General features: G+C 49.8%; 1 protein-coding gene across 1 annotated transcript in view; it reads right to left on the bottom strand.

The window, feature by feature from the left end:
* The window catches only part of WWC3 (WWC family member 3), a 129037-nt gene that overhangs the window by 8749 nt on the left and 93372 nt on the right, over positions 1-26916 (bottom strand). The window contains exons 9-19 of the mRNA XM_030933956.1: positions 25498-25740; positions 19351-19440; positions 18103-18668; positions 13091-13211; positions 11552-11626; positions 10787-10873; positions 9609-9801; positions 7916-8089; positions 7372-7523; positions 5635-5800; positions 1221-1385 (exon numbers count right to left, since the gene is read on the bottom strand). Coding sequence (XP_030789816.1) covers positions 1221-1385; positions 5635-5800; positions 7372-7523; positions 7916-8089; positions 9609-9801; positions 10787-10873; positions 11552-11626; positions 13091-13211; positions 18103-18668; positions 19351-19440; positions 25498-25740 — 2032 coding nt within the window. The remainder of the gene's footprint in view (positions 1-1220; positions 1386-5634; positions 5801-7371; positions 7524-7915; positions 8090-9608; positions 9802-10786; positions 10874-11551; positions 11627-13090; positions 13212-18102; positions 18669-19350; positions 19441-25497; positions 25741-26916) is intronic.

The following is a 26916-nucleotide window of genomic DNA, read 5'->3' as shown; positions in this document are numbered from 1 at the left end:
CTCCAGCCGGCACGTTGGTGACTCGGCAGGAGCCTGGAACGAGGAGGACAGTGAGTGTGGCCTTCCATCTAGAACGTCCAGCCAAGCGCTTGAGCATCAGCCTCCACGGGGCTGAAGCATGACGAGTGGGAAGGCCCAGACTGGACCCGGCACCATCCGGGGCAGTTGCCAGCAGGGACACTTTGGACCAATGGGACAACAGCGGCAGGTCTCACCAACATGGCTGAGAGGGCGTTTTGGCCACCTAGGCCCCCTTCCACAGTGTTTGCAACATCTCCTTTGAGGGTCTCAGGCCCTTCCCTCTCCAAAGATCTGCCTTGGCTCTGCCCTCATGGAGCCAGCACCTCCAAGGCAGATGCCTTCTTCAACAGCCTCAATTCAGAGGTGCAGGAAGGGTCATGGTTCTCAACGAAACGGCCCCTCCAGGTCACTGTGTCATCAGCCACCATCCTTAAAAGCCCTTTCTGTACAAGTCCATGCTGGCACTGTCACTCTGTCCTACCTTCATTGACCACACTGGCTCGAGTCTTCCCTCCACCCACCTTGGGGTGCTCAGCCTTGTGTGACATGCTAGAAGCATCTGGGTGCTTCCAGAAGTTCTGATGCCCAGGCCTTACCTGTGACCAATGGCAAATCTCTGGGGTGCTATGTGGGTACCAAGATCTGTTGAATCCCCCCCTCCGTGATTTGACTGCAAGGCGCAGCCATGGCTGAGAACTGCTGAGCATCTCCCACTCATCCGCAGGTTGGGAATTTACATGTGGGTGAGTGAGAACCCACTGCCCCTCTGCCAGGACCACCCACCCTCTGGCCCAGAGACCTGACTGCCCCACGGGGCTCCAAGCCACTCAGGTTCCCGGCTCCTCCAGCTCAACCCATTCAAGAGAACCCCTGCTTCCACTTGTTCTTTACACTGAGGTAGAAATGATTCGCCCTGCTTGTTGCCCACAGTTCAGTACATACACAACACTGAAAACTGGGGGAAGGGATGAATTTGAATCCTGAACAAATCCAGAGTTAGATAAGCACGGTAGGACATGTGGGGAGATCACAGCACTGATGTCATCACTGCGTACCTGTAAAGTTCGCAGTGCGTGGATTGGTATCATTGGTGCAAATACATATGCCTCTCAGTATAAACAGCAGGGAAAAAAAAAAAAATCACCAAGGGGACGGAAGAGAAAACATTCCAGACAGGTGACAAAGGAATTCCAACTTACTCTGCAAACATACTGGCTTCGTGCTCCAGGCGAGAAGGTCTGGGAACGGACAATCGTGCCACTCCGAACAAAAGGTGACCCTCGGGCCCGGCGGCTGGACCGCTCCTTCAGGAGGCTGGCTGCTTCTTCCGGAAAGAGATCTTCTGTGTTGGTTTCCTTATCAACCTAGGGAGTGGTTCACTCATGACCATGGCTTCTTTCGTAACGTGGGCAATAAACTTACAGGAACAACCACGTCTTTCACTTCTCCATTCAGGATTTAGCTGGAGTTTCACACGTGGCATGTCCACAATGGAAAGGCTGATATCCCCCCAACTGCACCCCGGCCCCTCCTCTCACAGTGATCTCAACTTTCCATTTGTTCATGTGAAGAACATTAGGGCCATCCCGGACTCCTGATCTCTTTTGCACACCCCATATCTGGTCCAAGAGCGATCCCTGCTGGCTCTGTGTTCAACATCAAGTGGGGTTTGAGCGCTTGTCAGCAACCCTTCACCTGAGTCGCCATCATCTCATGCCCAGATGAGTGTAGTAGATGCCTCAGTGGTCTTCCCAATTCCACACCTCTCTGCCCTTCGATCTATTCTCAACATAGCAACCAGGGACATGCCAGGAAAACTGACTAGGCCAAAGGTGGAAACATCCCAAATGTCCACTGACAGATCAATGGATCAACAAAATGTGGTCTTATCCACACAAGGAAATAGTATTCAGCCATAAAAACCAATGGAGTTTTTATACACGCTAAAATGTAAATAAACCTTGAAAATACTGTGCTGAGTGAAAGAAGCCATGCACCAAAGGCCACATAGTATATGATTTCACTTCTGGAAACATCCAGAAGAGGTAAATCCACACGACTAGAAAGCAGATTTTGGTAGCTGCAGGTGGCTGAGGGAAGGGGGAATGGGAGGAACTGCTCAATGGGGACGGGTTTTACTCTGGGGTGATGGAAACATCAGGAAACTAGATAGAGGTGGTGGGTGAGCAACACTGTGTGGACCAAATGCCACTGATGCATACACTTTAAAATGCTTCCCTTTATGTGAACTTCAAATCAATAAATTTTAGAAAACACTAACGAAAAAGCTTCAGTCAGATCATGTAGCCACTAAGCTCAAAACCCACCAGCTTCTTATGCCCTTAGAGAAAACGCAGGGTCCTGAGTGGGCCCTGCACGATCTGGCCACTTCACTCCCTTCATCCTCAGCACCACCCCACAACACACACCGGCTGCTCTCACACCTGACACAAAAAATTGTGGGGGAAAAAAACACACAACAAAATTTACCATATTAACCATTTGTACAGGCACAGTTCAGTGGTGTCTATTCACATTGTTGTGCAACAGATCTCCAGAACTTCTTTATCTTGTGAAGCTGAAACTCTGCCCTCTCCACTAAACAACAACTCCCCATTCCCACTCCTGAGACAGAGGAGAGACCCCGTTTTAGGGGCCTGCAGACCTCCCAAGCATGGAAATAAAGGAAAATCAATTTCTTTCAAAGGAAATTCCAGGTACCTTGCTATCCCTGAGATGTAAGTAAGTAACGTGATAAGCAAGAAGGTAATAGTAGTCTAAAACAATAGCCAAGCAAGTTAGAGTCTGGAGATGTTTGGTTCCCTAGAGAAACTAAAGACATCTTGGCCAGGCGTGGTGGCTCACACCCATAATCCCACCAGTTTGGGAGACCAAGATGGGTGGATCACTTGAGGCCAGGGGTTTGAGACCAGCCTGGCCAACATGATGAAACTCCATCTCTACTTTAAAAAAAAAAAAAAAAAAAAAAAAAAAAAGTCAGCTGGGCAGGGCGATGGGCGCCTGTGATCCCAGCTACTTGGGAGGCTGAGCCATGAGAATTGCTTGAACCCAAGAGGCGGAGGTTGTACTGAGCTGAGATCACGCCACTGCACTGCAGCCTGGGGGACAGAATGAGACTCCATCTCAAAAAAGAGGAGAGGGCAGAGCAGGGGAGGGGAGGGGAGGGGAGGGGAGGGGAGGGGAGGGGAGGGGAGGGGAGAGGAGGGGAGAGGAGAGGGAAAAGATAAAAGAGAAGAGAAGAAAAGAAAAGAAAAAAGAGAAACCAAAGACATGTTAACCTATGTGCCTGATTGTCTTTCAGAAACCCAGACCCCCACCAAAGGGACCTGCTGGCACAGAACTCACATAAGGTGGAGCTAAGGACTGTACTCTGACCCTTGCTCTTTATTCTGAATCTCTTCCTGAGAGGTCTGCAGGGAGTCACACCCACAAGTCAGAGCTAACTATCTTTTCTGCTGACCCCAAATTTTTAGACAAAGCTTTGCCTCCTGAACCAACTGCAATCAAAAAATCTTTGAATCCACCTATGTCCTGTAAGTCCCCACATCAAGATATGCTATCCTTCTAGGCCAAAAGCAATGTGTAACCTCCATATATTGGTTTAGGATTTTGCCTGTGACTTCTGCTTTCCTGAAATTTACCTCTGCCTTTAAAAACCCTTCCCTGCAAGGCACTGGAAGGCCGGGTCTTAAGTGTGAGCTGCCCAAATCTCCTTGCTTGGCACCTGCAAATAAACACCCTCTTTCTACCCCTGTAAAACACCTTCGTGCAGACACGTGGTTTCACTGCACCGGGCGAACGGACCCCAGCTCCGTTGTGTAACACAGCCCTACACCCCATCCAAGCTCCTGGCAGCCACCATTCTACTTTTTGGCCCTGTGAATTTCACTACTCCAGGAACCTCATGATGGTATTTGTCTTTTTGTGCTTTTCTAACCAGCTACCAGTCAATTCATTAGCACATAAAAAGATTTTTTTTCAGATTCTAAGGATTTTAGGAGTTGTATGCCAGGAGACATGCAACTCAAAGAGTTGAAGACTAAATAAATATTCACACTGGCTTATTCACTCAGCATGAGTCCTCAAAGCTCATCCACGTTGCAGCATGACAGAAGTTCCTTCCATTTTAAGGTTGAATAACATTCTATTGCATGGATAGCCCACGTTTTCTTTATCCACTCATCCATGATGGACACTAGTTGCTTCCACCTCTTGGCTACTGTGAATAATGCTGCTGCTACGAACATGCGTGTGCACATTATTTCTTCAAGATCCTTTCAATTCTTCTAGATATACACCCAGATACACCCAGAAGTGGGACTGCGGGATCCTATGGTGGTTCTACTTTTAATGTTTTGAAGAACCACCATACTGTTTTCCATAGCAGTTGCACCCTTTTATCATCCTGACGTTTTCTAAATGTGAACCCTTTCTAAAACTGCAAACCTCTCTACAAGTGTCTGCCCACTTCCCTGCCATTGCATTCTCCAGAAGCCCCCTTGCTCTCTGTGACATGAGCGTATGCTAGTGATGTCTCCTCTGGCGTCTCCCTCTCGAGGGTGGGAGTTTGTTTTCTTTTTTATTTTCCTACTCACCCACTATACTAACGTTGTATCTGTGATGCCCACATGGAAAGGGAGAATGCAAATGTGGTGAAGAACTAACAACTGTGGGATCTGAGTGAGATGTATAGGTATTTGTTGCATTATTCTAGCAACTTCTCCACAGATTGCGCTTTTTCAAAACTAAAAGTTGAGGGAAGGGGAAACAGCAAATTAACCCTCCCACGGCCACTCACCCTGGCTTGGGCTGCTGTTTTTTGAGATCTCAGAAAGTTGGACAAGGGCCATGACCAGCAGCCTGGTCCAAAACAACAACTAGGAACCTGCTGTGGGTGACAGCTTGGGAAGCTGCTGGGGGCAGATTTCATTTTGTGCTTCTGGGTGAGAGCAGAGGCGTGAGGGTGATAAAATACTTTTGTGAGCTGAACAGTGGGGAAACCAAGTTTCGAAACAGCATTGACAGTGTCTTCCCTGACTTCACAGGCGCTGTAAACATGAGACTTCTCCCCTAAAGACAGGGTGACTGTACAGCTAGGGGCAGATGAGCAGAAGCGGCAAAAGGACAGCACTATTCTACATTTCACAAAAGGGGAAGAGGAACTACAAATGTCCAAAACCTGTGGGACTCATGAACCCTCCAGAGCCTCATTTGTCCCTGAAGGTGGGAATGGATCAGCTGTGCCTATTCAAGCCCTTTACAGATCTGAGGCCATTCACTTCTTTTCCTCAGCTCACAGTAAACCCAGCCTTAGCTGTGGCCCTCAAATCCAACAGCAGTGTCCATTTTATACAACGACATTCTCCTGTGCCCAACACCCAGGCCACCGGGTGTGTGTGCAGGTCAGCCATGTGGCTCTCCTCCCCAGGAGCCCCGGCTCTGCTTGCCTTTGGTGCATCTTCCCCCATACCCTCACACTTCCCACGAAGAATTTGGGGGCACACAGCCTCTCCTTCCAGGGCAGTACCTGGTACATATGGCAAAATGTTGGGGGTGAGGGGCTCCGGAAAATCCCCTATGTTTTCCACTTACCTTAAGAGGTGAGGGCTGAAATTTCTCTGGGCTGTAAGGCCCTGCCTGAGCAGCAAACGCGTGGCCCAGGATGGAGTCGATACCCACGCAACAGGGCTCTGGGTACGGAGGGCTGGTCTGGGTGCAGTTGCTACAGCCACTATCCACCGAGTCTGCTTGCCAACTCCTGAAGGCGGACACGGCAGAAGCCCAAACGGTCACCAAACAGGATGTATTTCATGCTACTCTTAGAGCACAGTAGTAAAGGTAATGCAATAAAACCTATTTCTTTCCAATGATTGAAGACTGTTGCATCTCTCATAAAGTAAAAGGGCGCTTCTGTTTTCCAGGGAAGATGGCTCTTAAAGGACTTTCCTTAAGAGGGGCTTTCTCTGGCCGGGCGCGGTGGCTCAAGCCTGTAATCCCAGCACTTTGGGAGGCCGAGGCGGGCGGATCACGAGGTCAGGAGATCGAGACTATCCTGGCTAACACGGTGAAACCCCGTCTCTACTAAAAAAATACAAAAAACTAGCCGGGCGAGGTGGCGGGCGCCTGTAGTCCCAGCTACTCGGGAGGCTGAGGCAGGAGAATGGCGTAAACCCGGGAGGCGGAGTTTGCAGTGAGCTGAGATCTGGCCACTGCACTCCAGCCTGGGTGACAGAGTGAGACTCCTTCTCAAAAAAAAAAAAAAAAAAAAAAAAAAAAGAGGGGCTTTCTCTATCACCAATGGCAGCCACTGAAGATTCCAGAAAACTGCACCACTCAGCCCCAAACCCCTCCCAACTCCTGTCCATCCCTGAACACAACACCTTCCCCTCTGCATGTACTATCGCTCCCCAGAATAAATTCCTCTGTAAACTAAGCTCAGGGAAAGCCATCGGGAAGCAGCAGGAAGCCTGGAAAGATGGTGCACTTTACAGAAAACTGTGGAAGTACAGCAATATGTACAGCACCTCCAGAGACGACGAACACAAGCCAGGGCACCAGAGGCGCCCATTCACCGGAATCATTCATCTATCGCATGCAGGCCTCCACGGGGCCAAGGATTCACCAACAGGCTGCTTCCGGTGAAGCAGAAAGGGACGCCGCATGACCCCATTTGTAGGAAGTGTCCAGACCGGCAGGTCCATAGACACAGAGGGCAGGTTTGTAGTTGCAGGGAATCAGAGGGGAACCTGGGAGCGCATTTGGCTAGGGATAGGCAGAGAGGGTGTGATGAAAATAAAATGCTGTAAAATTGACTGTGCCCATTCAGTCCTAAAAACCACCTAACTGTGCACTTTAAATGGGTGAACTGTATGGGAGGTAGATTGTGTCTCCAAAAAGGTGTTAAAAAAGAAAAAAATCCAACAACTTTAAGGGACCTTACTGTATCCAATCCTGGGAGAGGGCAGTACTTCAACAGCCTCACTCTTGACGAGAAACTCCAGGACAGACAGAAGGAAAAAGGTGAAAAGCACACGTGAGAGTCAGGAGAGAGAGTTCAGGGAGCTGCCCTCGTCCAGACCAGCACTCAATTCCCTCCAGATTCAACTTCTGGGCAGTGGTACCTAACGATTGCCCAGCACCTTCTATAGAGGCATGGCTGAGGAAAGCAAGTGCATCTCAGAGACAGCCACGCTGCCTGGCACACTGGCTGTCTCCCCAGAGAAAATGTGCTTCCCAGGACAGTTTTCACGAGCCTTCTGACCACAGGGCACCCATGCTCCTTTCCCGGGAGGGTACGAGCTGGAGCCTGTCCGCTGAGCTAGCCCTTACCGCTCAGATACAGCCTCGGCCTGCTCCTCCTTGCGCTCCATCTCCAGGACCTCCTCCTCTGTGTACTCCAGCTTGGCCCGCTCCTCAGCCAGCTCCCTCTCCACCGCCTGCAGCTGTGCCGTGGTTCTGGCCAGGAGCACTGTCACCGCATCCTGCAGGAGGAGGGGGTGCGTGAGGACAGCTCAGGCCAGCAGACCCTGCGTACACATCAGGTGTCCACATGGCACAGGTAGAAGGCCACTCTGCTGCCCTTCCGTGAGAAGAAACTCACCCTACCTAGGTCTGTAGTGGAGGCATTCATGTAGCCTTTTTCTGCAGCTCTGAGGGCTCCTATTAAAAAGTAGCCAGTGTACCACCCATGACCATGAACACGTTTGCATTAAAAAAAATTCTCATGCAATGGCCGTATGGAAACTACTCCTTTACCCCACTATACTGACTCACATCTACAAAGATACTTCTAAGAAATGACTTCTCCAAGACAAAGTCAGTCTTAGGGTCATGAAGGCAGCAGTGATCAGCTCCTTAGAGCAGGGCCAAGTACCGTTTTGCCGGAGATGGAGATGGTGTGTGCAGGATCCCGGGCGGAGCTCTCTCCCGCACACCCAGGCTCCCGCGTCCTCGACGGCTCAGAGCTGGTGAACACCTGGACGGAATGCCAGCGCAGCTGCATCTCACTCAAACTGTCATAGTCAGCCAGGTTAATCTGAGCAATGCCCTGCAGGGGTATTAAAGAAATGGCAGAACAGCCACTGAACGATTTCACCATAATGACTGGAGTCCTTTAAAATATCCAGTTAAGGCAGGGCAGGTGGCTCATGCCTGTAATCCCAGGATTTTGGGAGGCCGAGGTGGGAGGATTGTTTGAGCCTAGGAGTTCGAGACCAGCCTGGACAAAAGAGCAAGACTCTGCCTGTACAAAAAATGTAAAAATCAGCCGGGCATGATGATGTACAACTGTGGTCCCATCTACTCAGAGGAGGCTGTGGTGAGCCGAAATCATACCACTGCATTCCAGCCTGGGCAACAGAGACCCGGTCTCAAAAAAATTCACTTCACCCTTCAATCTTTGCGTGTGTGTGTGTGAGAGAGAGACAGAGAGAGAGACGGAGTCTCGCCCTGTTGCCCAGGCTGTAGGACAGTGGTGCGATCTCAGCTCACTGCAACCTCCACCCTCCTGGTTCAACAGATTTCCCCACCTCAGCCTCCCGAGTAGTTAGGATTGTAAGTGTGCGCCACCACACCCGGCTATTTTTTGTATTTGTAGTAGAGACGGGGTTACTTAAAGGACTGCAGCACAATGAAAGCAACTGCAGAGGAGTCTAATGGGTGGCTCCCTGGTCGCCTGTTCCACCCAATCAGAAAGTGCTGGGAAGGGAACAGACAGGGCAAAGAATGGGCAACCTGGAGTTCTGGGCCAGGCTCACAGCTCTCCTGCCCTGATGAGGCAGATTTGCTCAGGAATTTCTGAAATAAGAAACGACTGCTGAACTCTACATGCCCTAATTGTGCCGCTGAGGGGAGAGGACCAAGGGAGAACACTCCGGCCATGAAAGGAATCCATCCTGGCTTCCAACCCTGGCATGGGCCCTGGATGGCCGGAATACTGAGGACAAACTGCGGATTCTCCTGAGGCCTCATCCCAGGGTTGCCAGGTAACGTGCACGGCGCCCCGGTGAACCTGCACTTCAAATAAACAACACAGGGTTTCCCTGTGAGTCTTAAACACCGCATGGGAAATACTTACGCTTTAAAGAACATCCATAATTTACTTGAAATTTGAAGTTAGCTGACTGTCTTGTATTTTAATTTGCTAAATCTGTCAACCCTGCTTTGTTCCCTGGACTGAAGGTGGGGCTGACGCAAAGGCATCCCACAGGGTTTGTGAGTACTGGCTGAGAGGACACATTTAAAGTATAATGTGCTTGACAAGATCACTGGTTGGATCATCCCTGTTTGTATTTCCAGCCGCAGAAGCACTTAAGAAGATCATAACTTCTAAGCAATCCACCACGGGAGAAAGGAAGGATGGCAGAGGGGAAAGGAGGGAGGGAACCAGAGATGGAGGCAGAAGAGAGAGAGGGAGGCCAAAAGGCAAAGACAGACAAAAACTAAGAAATTATCACAAAAGAGTACAAGAGAAAGAAGGGAAAGAAAGATACACACACAAAGCCCAGCTGACCGAAACACAAAGGAAGGGAGGAGGACGGGGGCGGGCGGAGCGCCTGGCGCCATACCAGCAGTTCTTCCTGCAGCTGCGGAGTCACCGAACACACGTATAACTGAAGTGACTTCAGTGTCAATGCGCTGGAGTGCACGGGGATTCTGAACACTTCATTGAACACCAGTGGCACCTGGAACTCCAGAGCCTTGGAGCAGTAAGTGTTGGGCGTGCCCAAGTCCAGTGGTGGCAAATAGACGCGGATGTGGCTGCAAATAGAATGGGGGAGGGAAGAGCGGGTGCAGGCGGCGCTCACAGATGCCTCGGGCCCAGAGCAGGCACGACCTACACGATGCGCGCAGAGCCCCCACGTGCAGCCCCCTTTGGGGACCTGTAGCTACAGTCTCAGAGTCCTTTGCAAAAAGTTTCTTTCTCAACTAAGCATAGACCGATGTACCCCAGGGATAGGGGAAGTCCCCCACAAGGAGGATGCCTTCCAAGCCAGGACTGAAGCAGTGGATGCTTCCAGGCCCTGCTGCTCCTCATCGTTTTGGGAATTGCCCCTCAGCTCTTTCTGCACGGCTCCCCCACTGCTTTCTCAGTCCATCACCCATGGGGTAGCCCATGTTTCCCACCCTCCCTGCCCCAAGTCTGGCACACGGGAGGGGCTGAGCCATCTGTGAGCACTGCAGAGGTCACTGGGGTGGCCACACCCCAGCCGAGCCCCCAGCTGCTCACACTCAGGGGTCCTGAGGCCTTTAGAAGACTCGCCAAAGGGGGCCCACCCTGTGCCTTGAACAGACCATTACAGGCATGGTCACCTGCTTGGGTAAGTGGGACCGTCCATCAGGCCCCCATCTGGAGCCACGGAGCTGAGAGAGGCAGCAGCCCCACGACTGAGGCCAAAGGCACCAGCTGCTCCCGACGCCTATTTTCTCCTCCCCGCTCCATCAAGGACGCCCTGGTCCCAGCTAGAGGTCTCTCAAGATCACAGAGCAGAGCACAATGGCATCAGCAACCCCATCCCCAGGACCAGGAGAATGCAAAAGGCTCCTCCGTGCCAACACGGCACACACTAGCTTGGCACTGGCACCGGCACCTGCACCGGCCTCAAATCATTCACTAGATTCTTTTGAAGACTTTACACCTCAGACAGACACTTCCTGGTGCTTTCCTGGAAATTCAGGCTCCCAAACTGTCTTTTCCCTCCTCAGCCATGTGGCCAGCTGGCCAGCGCCCTGGGGCCTGGCTTACACTTTGCAGCCTTCCTTCACCGCCAGCCCCGCTGGGTTCTTCAGCTGCAGCACGTGCACGAGGAGACACTCACTGCCGCTGTCGCGCCTAGGAAACCAGACATGAGTCACGGACGGCAGGTGCCCCCCAGTGAAACCATCCTTCTGACTCAACTGCAGCAGTGGCCATCTACTGCCTGGGGTTCTGCCCCACCCTATCCCCAGGGCACATCTGCACCTAGTGAGTAAAGCCCAGGTACAGCACAGTCCCCGTAACAAACAATGACCAAATGCCAACCATGCTGAGTGGAGGAGCCCTGGACTGCAGTGAGAAGAGTGAGCAAAGGAAATGGCTGGGACCCAAACACCTGTCTCCCTCAGGGGCACCTCGCAGTCACTGCCTTTATTGACACTCTAATTAGAAACCAACAATTGTTGTCCTGCCAACCAGCAGATTACTTTCTTGAGGGTGAGGGAGGGAGCCTGCCACCTGTGCTGCAGTGAGCACAATCAACCCCGGGCAGGCATGGGCACAACCGTCCCCGAGGGCCGCACTCTGCCAGAGCCCCCAGCTTCAGGAAGTGGCGGCTCCCAGCTGTGAATCTCCGTGTTGGAAGACAACAGTGGAGCCACCTTTCCCCGTCACTCCTTCCTGCCACCTCTGTCCCCTCACCTGAGACCTGGGGTAACAAAGGTCCCTCCAGCCCTGTGTGTGCAGGTGGGAGCCATGGGGTGGACCCAGTCTCCAGCCCAGCCTGAGGGGCAACAGGCTAGGGTCTGTACTCACAGGAGTCCCACGTGGATCTGGGGGTCTCCGTTACTGGCCGTGTCTCCGTAGGCAGACTCCTCAGCATCTTCATTCCTGAACACAGGGGTAAAAGCAACCAACTTCATTCCAGAGGGAACCGATGGCTACAGATTCTGCAGGAGCTCCCTCATGCTAAAGGAGGGCTTTATTAAGTTGTGACGTAAGTCAATGAGGTCATAATGTGTCTGAAGGAACAGGGCAGGCCCCCAGAATCCATGAGGCATCTTACTGGGTACCTGCCTACAAACTGCTGGGTTTTTTGTTGTTGTTGTTTTATTTTGTTTTGTTTCTGAGACCGAGTCTGGGTCTGGCTCTGTGGCCCAGGCTGGAGTGCACTGGTGCAATCTCGGCTCATTGCAACCTCCGCCTGCCGGGCTCAAGCAATTCTCCTGCCTCAGCCTCCCCAGTAGCTGGGACTACAGGCACCCGCCACCACGCCCAGCTAATTTTTGTATTTTTAGTAGAGGCAGGGCTTCACCATGTTGGCCAGGCTGGTCTTGAACTTCTGACCTCAGGTGATCCGCCCACCTCAGCCTCCCAAAGTGCTGGGATTAAAGGCGTGAGCCACTGTGCCCAGCCTATTTCTTTTTTATGTTGTTCTTGTTTTAGGAAAATAACTTTGCAGCTGGGCACGATGGCTCATGTCTGCAATCCCAGCACTTTGGGAGGCTGAGGCGGGTGGATCACTTGAAGCCAGGAGTTCAAGACCAGCCTGGCCAACGTTGTGAAACCCTGTCTCTATTAAAAATACAAAAGTTAGTCAAGTGTGGAGGAGTAGATCTATAATCCCAACACTTTGGGGAGGCAGAGGCGGGCCGATCACTTGAGCTCAGGAGTTCAAGACCAGCCTGGGCAACATAATGAAACCCCATCTCTACTAAAAATACAAAAATTAGCCAGGCACGGTGGTGTATGCCTGTAATCCCAGATACCTGTGGGGCTGAAGTGGGAGAATTGCTTGAGCCCAAGAGTTGGAGGCTGCAGTGAGCTATGATTGCACCACTGCACTCCAGCCTGGGCAACAGCAAGAGCCTGTCTCAAACAAACAACAAATAAAAGAAGAAAGTAACTTTGCACACCTTTCAAAACTACATGTGATACTTAAATTGTATGAAAAAATAATGACATCAAAGATGCCCGATCAAAATAAAGCATGGAATTCCAAAAGGTGCTGTGTCATTGTGAAACCATTCCTATAGCTAAGAAAACAAGAAGGGAGGGAGGGAGGAAATTCATTTCTAATGAATGAATGTTCTTTCCAGCAAAGCAGGGCTCTCCCATACACTGATTCTCCTTTTTGAGCTCCATCAGACCCAAGCCTTAGGCCCCGAGGGTCAGGGAGAAAGACTTCTTTCTAAAACCCAATCACCCAAAGGTGAAAGAAGCTAGAAAAATATCCTACCCCTGGAAAAATAAAGTGCCAATGTATGAAAGTTTCAGTACGGAATCTTTTTGTGATTGCCAGTAACACAGGTGATTCTGCGTAGGAAGAAGGAAATAGTAAGACTGGCTTCACACCTTTTGGTTAGAGGTTCAAACACCCCACTGTCGCTGGCTAGTGAATAATCCGACAGGCATGCAGAGATGCGGCGTGCCCTCCTCTCCAACCTCTTGGCACTGTCTTCTCGAAGAGTCACTGCTGCAAGTAAGGGACACACACAGGGTCAGGAAATAACAGCACCGGGGACCGGGGTCCTTGACGCTGGAGCACACACTGCGTCACTGAGTGTTCCAGAGACTCGCTGGGACACGCACACACAGAGACATGCTGCGCTCTAGTCGTTTTTCATATTGGAAAATTGAAGAAATGAACTTCTGGCTACCTCTTGGATTCATAAATCTATTTCCACCCCCTTAATGAGCACACAGAACATAAGATGATGACGAGAAGCCCCTCAAATGGCGCCTTCCGAAAGCCGCTCACGCTCACGAGACAGGAAAGCAGCATTAGCCCGATGGGAACAGCAGCAGCACTCGCCAAGAGGTCATGGTTTTCACTGCCTTCTTTATGCTGTCGGGTATTTCCCATGTTTCATACAACAAATACTGCTTTTATACTCAGGAAAAAAACATTTTAATTATCCAAATAAACTCTAGAAAACTTAGCAACCTTCAAAGCAGAGGACACAGTTGAACCCACACTCATCCTCTGAAAATGCCACCTGGGAGGCCTGTGGCCCCAGGGGAGGAAGCTGGGGCTTAAGCCTGGCTGTCTCAGTGACCGCAGGCAGGAGCCTTCCCAGCCGCCCTTCTGGGTTAGCATGCTACTATTCCTGGGCTGCTTATTTTTATCTTTCACATCTATTTTACTCAAGAGCCAAAAATAGCCATTGAAATGTTTCCTTTTAACATTTCATCAGCCGTTTCTACCCATTTCCTCATAGCAATAAGTTCCTTTTAACAAAACCAATACAAACGGGTATATAATCTTCCTGCGCTAAATGCAACTGTGAGCCCAGGAGTCTATTTTCTGGAGGGTGTGCTCCGCTGGAACATGGAATCAAATTGGAAGCCCCACCTGGGCACTTCACCACCACTCAAAGCCAGCTCCCACTTCTATCTCCGCACTTTTCTTTGGCTAAGTTCTAGAAACGGAAAGTGTTGACTTTTGTGCCTTCCTAAACTGAGTCCACTGGTGACCATCTCTCCTTTCAACCAAATTATCATCCATATCAATGAAATACAAACATGTTCAACAGCACATGGAACACATGGGGCTGTGGCCTTTGGCCTCGCAAGGTCAAGTGGAGGCCAAGTGAAACTTCCAAAGGTCTGCCATGCCACGTCTGGGGAATTTGCTGCTTCTCCCCCATCAGCCAGGGCTGGAAGCCGGCCTCCATCCTGGGGTGGCCAGAGGCACTGCCTCTCAGACAGCTCAGGACTCCAGAGGCCAGCTCTCCTCTTTATCCCTGCCACATGGAAGAACCCAAACACCTGGCCCTCAACTGCAAATGGAAGCCCCCCATCCACTGCATCAATCCCAAGCAAAGGAAACTACCACTACCATTTGCATTCCCAGCCCTGACACGTGCAGTCCCCAGACCCAACTGTAGATGCCTGCAAGGAAACAGCACCAGGTAACGAGCCTAAGCACCTGCAACCACCCCAGCCCAGGGCACAAGTCTGGCCATGTTTCCCTCTCATCATTGCCATAGAAGTCAATGCAGAGAGGAAAGAAATGAAGGAGCTAATCCTCGAAGCCCAGGCTGAGTCACCGGACCCACAGGGTAGGTGGAAGTAGGAATTGCCAGGATCAAGTCCCATCGGCAACTGCCCCGGCTGAGAAAAAGCACAGACTCCACGCTCCACACCCTGGACGCCTGCCCTGGGGCTTCAAGGCACAGAGGTGGACCCTCAGGAGCAGTGCTAGGGAGACAAGGGTCAAATCTTCCCCATGTTCATGTGAAAATCTCTTTACTCTCTTTTCATCATTCAAGACAGACAGACAGTAAGAGCCAAGGATGTGAACACTGCTTGGTAAAAAGGAAGAAAATATAGTAAAAACCACAGCACAGCAAAGCTGCCAGGTGGCATATGACAGCAATAAACACCATTACATTCCAGAAACAAACACATACAGGGAATGAACAGTGAAAGCTTCTAGGAAAGTTCTTAAACAGCTTTAGTAGCTACCATGAATATTAACAATGAGATAACGATAAGGCCAATTGCTCAGTTGCGTTGAAGCGCAGCTATAAGATAACCCTCCTTGGCCACACCCCAGCCATCCTGAACACGTCCATTCACAGCACAAAGGTGTGCCTGGGGCCTGAGCAACAACACCGAGCGAGGGGACTCCCAAGGCCACTTACAGTGAGCACTTCTGTCGAGCCGCATGAGAAGAGATTAAAAAAAAAAAAAAAAAAAAAAAAAAGCACAAAGTGAAAACACTGGAGAATTTAAGCCAACAACATTAAACGGAGTATCAATATCGTAAAAGTGTCAACAAATAGATGAGCAAAGTCAAGATTTTCATGGGTTTTGATTAGCAAATACTAATGGGTAGATAAAAATAGCTAAGCATTTCATAATCACAACACATTTGACTTCTAAAATCCAGGGAAGACAAAACTGTAACAAAACCGTAAATAGTCTGAAAGATCAGTGTATTGCCCCACTCCTCTGACCTGCCTTCTGTTTCCTCTGATTGACTGAAAACACAAGGAAAAAAATCCTTCAGAGGCTGGTTTGCAAGTTTGGACAATTTGATTTTTTAGCTTACAAAAATTTTGTCTTACTAAGACTTGCTGGGGCCAAACTTAGACCACAATGTTTCAAGCACAGCTCATACATGATGGGGCAGGGGAGGCGAGGGGCCCCCCTGTGTCCATGCCTGAAGCTGGCTACCCAATCCGGCCCTCATTTCAAGTTTCTAAGGACACAAATTAATGTGTCCTTGGAACAACGTAATATATGTAATATATAAAACCACCACCAGATGGCAGTATCATAAAAGGTACCGCTAGGCGGCAGTGTCGCCCAAGAATCCACCACAGATGTCATATAAGAATCTACCACCAGATGGCAGTGTCAGTCAGGAATTTATCGGTGGTGTCATGTAAGATTCCGCCACAAGATGGCAGTGTAACACAAGAAATAATCACTAATGCGCTATGACTCCACCACGAGATGGCAGTGTCTGCACACGTAAGCAAATAATTCCCAATCTAAGAAGTTTCAACCATTATAGCATCTGCCAAGGGAAAGCGAAGGAAAAATAAAGAAATCAGGATGTGAAATTAAGTCAGCCCTTCTCCCTCCCACTCTGTCTTTCCTCTGGCCCAAAGTGGCCCTTGGGCCTTGTGCAGATTTTATGCCTAAGTAGACCGACATTCTGGAATCTCAATCCCTTAAGGAGAAGGTGGTGGGAGAGAGGAGGGAGACTAAGAAAAACGTCCTAATTGGATATTTATTTTTTGACTGAACGGAATAAACATGGAGCAATCAATCTGTGGTTATAAAGAGGAACAAAGCAAATGAAGGATACCTGCATATATGGATTTCAGAAACAATATATCTGGGCATACCAAAGGGTGTTTGCAAACACAGGGGCAGACACCAAAATAGAGATGCCAAAAAGCCATGGGGCAGTCTCAGAACATGACGGCCTCTGGTTACGCATATAAATGCCAACAGACTACTATTTTATAGAGTGATCAACCTATCCATTGATCTACCAATCTATCTATCTCTTGGGTAATAGAATGGTGGTGAATGGAACGGGTTACAAAGATCACTGCATTCAAGGGTGGAAAAAGTGCGACTCAGTCCAGGTATGTGTTCAAGGTCACACAGCTAGAAGTGGGCGGGGCAGGCAACAAAAGCTTGGTCTCCCAGGTGCTAGCCTGAAGCTGTTGCCACTACACCACACTGGTTCTGCTCTCTAGTTTTATTTCTACCCTTTGCCACATAAATACTGCATAGTACATGACTGGGGTTTCTCAGCCTCAGCCCTCTTGACATTTGGGGCTGGACCATTCTCAAGGCTGGGGGGTGCTGCCCTGTACATGGTAGGGTGCTTAGCAGCATCCCTGGCCTACACTGGCCAGAGGCCAGGAGCATCTCCCATCCCCTAGTTGTGACAACCAAAACTGTTTCCAGACATTGCCAAGTGGTCCCCAGGGGCAGGAGGCAAAAAGTTTACCCCTGGCGCAGATCCACTATGCTGCACAAATTATCTAGTGCTTGCCTAAACGGAATATTTAAAACATTTTTGCTGTGCAAATAAAAGTCAATTAAATGTGCTGAACTTCAGGAATGGGAGACCTTGTTCTTGATCCTCTTTAAAACCAAAGGAAGATAAAGTTGCCATGGGTTGGCTCAGAAAAGCACATGGGGTCAATATTCCCTTCAATAGGAGTTTGGTCTTCCAAGCAGGCTACATGCTGAAGGACCCTGGCTCCAAGGAGGAGCTGAACCAACACCAACTGAACGGACGAGGCGCCACGGAGCTCTGTGTTTCTCCATTTGAAGAACCACCAGAGAAACTGATTCGGTAGAAATGACTGATACTTACGGGCATGTCTTTTGAAATTACACAATTATTTTCACTTCCACATTTGATAGAATTATGTTCTTGAGAACTATAAAAGATAAAGAAATGTCAAAGCAACAAAAGAAGTCGAGATTTCCACTAGCTACAACCAGACACCAGTTGGCATAATGGTCTCAGGCAGGCACACACTGAAGGTTCCATCTCGGCACACATGCTGCAAAGGTCATTAAGGCCCTAGTACATCTCTAGCAGCCTCTGAACGTGGAAGACTGTGTGGTTCTTACCCTAGTTTTGAACAATTAAGTATTTTTTGAAAACAAGCCACGTACCTAGGAAAAGACAACTTTGTCAATTTCAATGATCTTTCCCCAACACAGGCCAGAAAGGGCAGGTGTGTGCTCTTCCCAATGACATCAACATTCCTAAATGTAAAGCTCACCATGGACCTGGAAAGCCAGCGGTCCTCACTCTGGCCCCCCGTGGTTTCCTCCCTGCAGGTAACCCTCGCCCCGCAGGAGGCCGCATCCGCACTTACTTCCACCCACAGGAGCGCTGGCTGGTGGGGGTCCTGGCTCGTGCGGCCCTTCCCCGTCCCCAGGGACCCCGTGTGGCTGAAGGGCCGCCATGCCTGGTAAGTCTTCATCCCCCAAAGCCGAAGCATGAGCCCGCAATCTGTCCAGGGCACCCAGGCCTGGCCCCTCACAGCTGTCTGCCAGCTGCGCCAGCGGTGAGTCCCGTGAGGCAGGGAGGAAGGGCGTATCCAGGGGCGAGCTTGGGGGCGACAGCGAGGATAGGGAGGAGCGGGAGGACAGCGACGCCAGGGACTGGGGTGTGTCCAGGGACCGCCTCTGCTTGTGGAAGCCCGAGGGGCCTGCCGGCTCTGTAAAGGGGGCTTCTCGCCCCAGCGAGTCGAAGGGAATGAGGTCGAAGCGTAGAAGCTGGCCGCCCTCAGCGTCGGGCTTCTCGTACTGCGGGAGGCCGTAGATGTCCGTGAAGCTGACCGAGCTCAGGGAGCCTCGGCTGGAGGCCAGAGACCCGCGGCTGGAGGCCAGGGACCCGCGGCTGCTCCCCGAGGACACCGTCAGGGTGCTGGCACACAGGCTGAAATGAGACAGCATGGCCATCTGAGATGGCAGGGCAGCCACCCTTTCTTACCCTGTGAGCACGGAAAGGGCGGCAGAGAGCAGTGGGCAACAGCAGAGACCCGTGCCCAAGTCCCAGTCCCAGTCCCGGCTGGAACGCATACTAGCCAGGTACACTTGCTCAAGCCATTCACCCCCTCTGGGCTCCCATGGGCTCACTGGGGCTGAGGTGAGAACAGTTCCCACCTTGGGCATTGTTAGGAGGAACATCTGAGAAAATGACACATCTGAGGCCCTTGACATTACGCTCTACCCTACGGTAAGAGATGAGGAAATGTGCGCAGGGCCATTCTTGAGCAGCCAAATCTTACTAGCTTAAAAAATGCATATGCTTTTTAAAAAATAAAATAAAAATGTGCACGTGTATAGATGTACACTTCTGAAGCTGTTAATTAGGTTACAAAATCCTTGAATACATTTGACTTCACGCCTCTTATTTACCCTGAAGCCAAATGTGGTTCTCTCCATATTCCTTGAGTCATACAGTAGTAGCATATTAAAAATATAATGTATCCATTCTCTGTTAACAACACTTCAGGTCAAGCTCCAGTAGGAGAAAAACGAGCTACAAGAAACAAGTTCATGTACCAGTCATTGGAACACGAAGATCAAATACCGTTTTCTCTTTGAAAGTAACCTACCTTTTCAACTGGGACTGGAGGTAGGATGTTAAGCGGGTGGCTTCTTCCAGCTGCATAAGTAGACAATTCCTTTTTTCCTGAAGCAAAATCCTGTAGGTAAGAAAACAGTCGATTAGTACATTTCAAAGACAGGGAGAATATTTTCATAACAAGACACTGCACTATCAATTCCCCCCAGCTGAATTAGGTTGCAATGACCACCCATTCTAAAAGCACCCAGGTCACAAGCCAAGATCACAGAGACTGCTTTGGTCCCATCTGAAAAATACTGGCACCCTGAGCAGTGCCTGCTCCTCTGTGGAAGCTCCAGGCACAGTGCACGGGGGAGGGGATGCGTGAGAGGAGGAGTGGGCACAGGGATGGGTCGATGTGTGGCTGGGTGGGTGAGGTACAGGTGGACAGATGGGTGGGTGGGTGGCTGGATGGGTGGCTGTGGGTGGGTGTGTGGGTGGACGGCTGGGCAGGTGGCTGGACGAGTGGCTGGATGGGTGGGTGGGTGGGTGGCTAGATGGCTGGCTGGGTGGGTGGCTGGGGATGGCTGCTTGGATGGATGGGAGGAGGAGCAGGTGAGCAGAAGGACAGATAACCAGCAGATGAGCTCAAATGCAGAGCACGCAGTCATCTGTTGAAATTCCTTGGAACAAATCAGATTCCCTCATACTAGGCCACCTTCTAGAGAAGAACAAATATCATTGTAAGATCTATATAGTCAAAACATTAGAAGCAAATGAAACAAAATAGGAGCTGTGGCCATCTCCAGGTCATGGGGTTGGAGGTATTTTTGTTTTCCTTCCTTCTACTTTTTTCTACTTAGTAATTTTCTAGAATAAAATTTGTTCCTACTACAGTAAGCCCACCACCTAGAATCGAGACTACCATGGATAGGCACTCAATAAACAGTTGTTGGACAAGTCCAAGAATAAATATGTTTGCCTCTAGAAGGAAACACTCCTGCTTTACAAATCGAAATGATACTGTGATGTGTGGCCACAGTAGGCCCCTTTAATACCTTCCTCTTTCCACCAACAGGGAAGGGGACATGCCGAAGGGGTTTAAAGAGCTTGGTTAGGTGGGAGTGAGAGGAAACCAGACACGGTGTCCGACGGCAGCCTGGGATTCAGAGAATCCCCCCGGCCAGTCACTCACAAGCTGTGTGGCCTTAGGCAAATGTCTCACCCTCTCTGAGCCCTGAGTTTCATTACCTGTAAAAATGGCGTCCACAATCTCCAGCTCAGTGAACTGATGCTGCATAGATAAAATAACGTACGGCAAATGACGCGTGATCGACAAAGAGCTGCTATCACCCATAAAGGAAACAGATGCGCCACCAACTTAGGATAACGAAGACAAACCATTCTGAGTTTGTTTACAAGTTTCAACCACATACCATCAATTCTGACGAGCCTTTGTTTCTCTTGATGCAAACAAAATTCCAAATGGTGCCATGCAGAGGTCAGTTGGCAAGAGAGTACAAGCATTGTCCTAAATGGAGCCACGACACAACCCACTTTCAAGTTCAATATCATATATTAAAACCAGTGGTTTCCAAAGCATGATCCAAAGACCCCTGTGGATCCCCGAAACTCTTTCAGGGATCCTATGAGGTCCCCTCTTTCCCAATGGCCTATCAGTAGGCAGCTAGATAGTCTTCACGTATTCACTCAAAATGACCCTATCTCAACAGGCCAAATGTGCCAATGACCAAAGCAGCTGCCTTCTAGCCAGTCAGACGCTAAAGAGATGGGTAGCAAGGGCAAATAATACCACTCTCCTCACTATAGTTTGTTTCAAAAAAGTTATCAGTCATAAAAATGTTACTAATATTAACACATAATAGGGTTTTTATTGTCTTTTTTTATTTTTTGAGATGGGGTCTTGCTCTGTTGTGCAGGCTGGAGTGCAGTGGTATGATCAGAGCTCACTGCAACCTCCACCTCCTGGGCTCAAGCCATCCTCCCACCTCAGGCTCCCAAGTAGCTGGGAACACAGGCATGTGCCACCACACCCGGATAACTTTTGTATTTTTTGTAAAGATAAGCTTTTGTCATGTTGCCTAGGCTGGTCTCGAACTCCTGAACTAAAGTAATCCCCCTGCCTTGGCCTCTCAAAGTGCTGGAATTACAGGCGTGAGCCACTGTGCCCAGCCTATTGTTATCTTCAATAAATAAATATTTAAAAAATTTCCCAGGGCTAACTTCTAAATTAGTAAATACTGACAGATAAAAATCCACATAAACACTGATCGGTCCCTGGGTGGGGGACAAAGGAAAAACAAAACAATTAGAAAAAGGAACTTTTAAAAAAATATATAAACAAAAGCTCTTTGGGATCCTTAGCATTTTAACATTGGAAGGAGGTTCTGAGACCAAAATGTTTGAGAACAGCCGTAATAAACTCTTGAGTAGAATTTTCTAAGATTACACTTACCTATAATATTCTAGTTTTTAAGGAAAATGTTTTGATAGCTTGTACAAATGAAAGTAACTTTTAAAAAGCAATTCTGAAGTTCCACTGAGGGGCTTATAGAAAGGCACACTGCTTTGTATGCACTGCCTCATTCCTTACGGGTCTTTGGATTCTATCCCTGCTTTACAGATGAGGAAACTCATAGAAAGTAACTTGCCTCTGCTACGCAAGTTCAAAGCTTGGTCAGGCTGGCTTGACTCCAAAGCCAAGGCACATTACCAACAAACAGGCATTTCCTTTACTACTGAAAAACATTTCCCCAATTTTCTATGATACTCACATCCTACCTAACGCTTATCAAGGGCGATATCCTCAAAAACCCCATCTTTTTCAGAAGATGGAGAGCCAAGAGTTTTAAAAGGGAGTTTCAAAGGGAGTTCAAAATACACCACTCACTGGGCTTTGGAGTTGTACCTTGGAACCCACTCTCACAAGCACCGGGACACTATTAAGTCACAAAGGACTCCAGGGACAGAGACGACACCAGCAGAGCGTATCCGGCGGCAAACAGTGACTAGCCCCAGGAAGCAATTTGTTGTAGGGAATTTACCCAAGCCCGGTCCAAGGCTATTAACTTTTTTCTTAATGCTTTTCAGAAATTCTAACCCAACCTGAATTCTATTAGCTCAAATCCCAAATTAATAGAATCTAAATTGAGTTCTTACTGAAAACTGGCTCCACTCTTGAGTGACCAGGGTAGATTTTCCAACCCATTGCTAAATCTATTGGCGCATTCCAGCTCTGTTTTCACACATATGACATACAGAAACATTCATATGTGTGGCTCAGTTTTAGACTGTCTTTAGTCATGACTTATTTTCAGATTGTTTTATCTGTAGTGAAAAAAGTTTTAGATCAAATCCCCCCCTTCTACCCAGTACAACACATTTGTCATTATACAAACAGGTGCATATTGGAGCATGCAAGAGACAGCGCATCTGCATACAAGATCACACACAAGTGCCCATGAGTGCCCACATGTGTAGTCTAATTTTATGCTGGTTATTCTGAAAGTTGCAGATGACTAAAAATGTAACTTCCTTACCAAACAGGGGCCACGCTGGCAATAACTGAGACACCTAAAAACTAGCTGGGACATAAACTGCTAAAATGAGAATCAGACATTTGCCTGACTTCTGTACATATTTTTTTCAACAAAAAGAAAAGGGGATATAGTTTCCTGGCAGAAAACTGGCCAGGGCCCAACTCCTAAAGCACATAGCCTTGTGTCCCCAATTCAAAGGAAACGAACTTCAAAGAATATTTACCACTGCTATGAAAAGGAGTAGAAAAGTAACCTAACAGATTAAGAAAATATAAAGTCTAATTTACTGTCTTTATTTACTTTACATAAAGTACTGTATTGTAAAAATGTCATTAAATTATAACAAAGGAAAACGTGACTTCAGGTTCGGCAGAACCAAATTTTGGCTTTTTGATAGATCTTTCCTTTTGAATCACCCCTATAATAAAAGGCGTTATCTTGGAAAGAGAATTTCTCAGGATGGCAGGCATCTTGCAAGAGCCGTGGGGTTCTCTGTTGAACATCAGCATCTTGTATAAATGCCTGCCACACACTACACGAGCAAGCTAAAATAACAAACGATGTCGCAAGCGTTGACAGGAGCCATCCGAGATTATCTAGGGTATGTGTCCTTCACCTCAATTCTGCTCCCTCAGCCCAGGAGACGCGCACCAGCTCCCTCGGGAGATGCTGGCTCTGAGCAGCTGGGAGGCCGCCGCATGTATCATCTGCCATGGCGGGAGGCCTGAAGGAGGTGCGCATCTCTCTCTTTCTTCCCCGGATGACACCCCGAGCCCAGCACATGCCTCCCATTTGCTGCTGATGACACTGCAGGTGAGACAGGCAGACTGGGCCCAGTTCCACAGCTGGCACAGCTCAGCCTTAAGGCACCAACCTCACTCTCTCTCTGTACCTGGCCCACGCCGGGTCTCCTAACGCTGCCAGCCTGTGCTGGGGGAAGCCTCCTACCATGTGGCCCCATGCTTGCAAACTGCAAGCACCCCTCCAATGAAGGGAGGTGGCGTGGAGAAATGGGCCCTGTGTGCACCAGCACAGAAGGCCCAGAGCTACAAGAGCCCCACCCCCATGCAATGTGCGTGCAAGTGCTTAGCACATGTGGATGTGCTTTTCTGGCCAAGGTCATTTAGTGGCAAATTCAGGAAACACGCTCGGGGCGATTAGGTCCTGATCGAGGGCTCTGAGCCCCAGGACTCAGCACCCGGGCTGAGTCTCACGTGAGACCCCCATGTGAGTCAAAGCTGGTCCGGCTTTGCTATCCCCGCCCTTGAACCCAGGCATCAGGGCTAACACTGGCTCCATGGAGGGCTGCAGACGTACTCAGGGGCCACAGCACTCGGGTGTGCTGGATTTCCACGTGGTGACAGCAGCCACAGTCAAGGGAGTGTGGGTGTGGGGCCCTAAGATGCAGGTGGCATTTGTGGGGCCAAGTCCATCCCCCTTCACAGAGAAGCAACAGGAACTCCCAGGCCCTCCTATGCAGAAAACACATATGAGAATATCAGGGGTGGAACAGAAGGAAATGGTTAGGTGAAAACAAACGCAGCCGTGCAAGAGCACAGTAGAAAACTTCAGCAGCACAGTTCCTTTCACATTCAGATTCTCCTCGCGGTTGATTCCGGGTGAAGTGACAGGACATGCCACCATCTCAGGCAGAATGAAATTCACCTGCCTAGGACTCTGAGCTCAACTCTCCAACCACCGCTTCCCTCTGAGGCTGCTGTGAGTCCCTCGTGCCAAGCCACAGACTTGTCTCCTATGAAAATGACCCCTGAACATCCAAGCAGAAAGGACGCCCAACAATACAGACAACCATCATGAAATAGGAGTAAGAGCATCTGAACAGATCGAATCATCCAAGCGTCTATTAGAGTCTCTGTGGAGCTGTTCATGTGAGCTCAAGGGGGCAAGACCTTAACATGTCGGGGAGGGGCTGCTCTCCAAAGCCCAGCTGACAGCCACAGAGAATCTGCTGTTAAGTGTGGAAAGCAGGCCCAGCCTTTGACACAATCTGCAATCTCACACAGCAAATGGAAACCAGGAGACATGGCGCACGAGGAAAGGCCGAATGACTCAGTGCCGCCCAATACCAAAGCCACCATGCTGGCTTTGCATGTCCTGCGTGGTGAAGGAGCCTCAGGGCAGACCCATGACAGGTGGCCAGCTTCCCAATGCCAGAGAAGAGCAGGCCCTCCTGGCTAGAAATCCAAGTCGGAGAGGAAAGCAGGAGGTGGATACCCACCATGCTCACCACATCAGGAACAGGGAATTCTTCCCCCATGCAACAGAGCTGCCCCGGCCGGAGCAGGACCATAGCCTGCTCAGGGCACTGTCCCACAAAGGCAGGTGAAAGCACCCAGCAGCAGCTTTGGGAAGGGTGAGACACGGGGGGAGGTGGAGGTCAGCCATCTTCCCTCCCTCCTTCCCCCTTGTCAATCACCTCCTGCTTTGGAGCAGAGGCTGCAGAGACCCAGGGAACAGAAGGCAGTGCCCCCACCGCACACCCCTCTTGGGCCAGGGAACATCCAGGCAGGAGAGGCTCCAAGCGATCATCAGGAACACCCTCCAGCCACACACAAGCCATCCCGTGGAGTTTTTCCAGCAGGCTTTCCACTGGAGGTTATGTCACCCCCACCCACCTCTCCGTGGCGCCCTGTGCGGAGGTGGCCCGTGCACGCCGCAGCTCCTCCTCCAGGCGCTCCCGCTCCGCCTCCAGCCGGGCCACGTCTCCCACGGAGCGGCGCTGTGCGATGATGAGCTGAAGCTCCTGCAGCAGGGCCTCCTTCTCCTTGATGAGCTGCAGCCGGTCCCTGTCAGCCTCGGCCGTGCCTGGCCAGGACTCGTTGTCAAGCCGGGCCAGCTGCTGCTGGATGTTGGCGACCCTGCAAGAGAGGGAGGAAACAAGGACATCAGCCGACCGAAAACGCCATCTTCACACCATCTCCACGTCTCACACTGATTCTGTCAACTTCCTTTGCCAAACAAGTAGTGAAATGATTGCACCAAGCGACCCTTACACTTAAAAGGATTTGGAAACAATGGGTCCTAAAAAATGGTGCAGAAGTCCTTTCCTGACTGAGATTCGAGATGACAATAACCCCATCGTGCCTGTTCCAAAGAACTGACAAAAAGGCCAGCAGCCCTCAACATGCCCATACTCTGAGTGGCTCAGACTCCTGATTTCCTACATGAAACTGTCCTAGAGCAAGAGGGAGTCTGCTTGTTTCTTCTGCCCACCCTCATCAGTAGCTAAACAGCATGCTGGACCCCCAGAAATGCTGCCAGCTTCCCGCCTCCTCAGTTGTGTCTAACCACTGTCAGCCGCCTTAGCAAAATAACAAGAGAGAAATGCACTCATCATCTGGCCTCCTGAAGGAAAGCCCTTCAAAGCCCCATGCTCCATGTCTTCTGGTTCTGTGTGCTCCTTCCTGCACCAGAGCCGCTGGCCATACATGAATTCAAAACACCTTTCAGAGAGCAAGTGAGCACTTGACAAAAGCTGAGTGCATGGCACAGTGAACAAACACGCCTACAAATATGTGAGAGGACGAGAGGCAGCCCTGTGAGCGTGGATGCTAGTGAGAGATGATATGGGTGGATGCAAAGCGCAACAATCCTCAAGGTGGAAAAACAGAGGCTCCTATCAGTTTCCACGCCTCGAAATTTCCAAGTGCTTGCTTGGCAAACAGACTGCATTACTTTTTGTGTCATGAGGTGCTGTCGAATGCAGATTAAGTGAAACAGATGTGGCCTGTATTTTTAAAGTATCCTTTAAAAGTAAGAGTAGAATGTTTTAAGCCCTTTAAGTAGGGTTAAAGATGAGGGATATGTTTCCAGGGAGAAACTAGGAATGGCAAACTCAACCTGAACCCCGTGCTGTGGAGGACATAGTTTGGCATACTCACCCAAAAACAAAATCCAAAGACTTCTCTGAGATCACAAAGAGCTGTGAGAACAGGGAAGTGGCAGGCACACATAGCCCTACATCCTCCGAGGGAGATGCAGGGCAGAGGTGCTCCTGAGACTGCCTCCTCCTGTGTCCATGGTGCACGGCACTA

The sequence above is a fragment of the Rhinopithecus roxellana genome, chromosome 7 (genome assembly GCF_007565055.1).
Source record: "Rhinopithecus roxellana isolate Shanxi Qingling chromosome 7, ASM756505v1, whole genome shotgun sequence".
Taxonomy (NCBI): domain Eukaryota; kingdom Metazoa; phylum Chordata; class Mammalia; order Primates; family Cercopithecidae; genus Rhinopithecus; species Rhinopithecus roxellana.
Note: the sequence above shows the minus strand (reverse complement) of the source record. Positions and strands in the feature narration are given on the sequence as shown.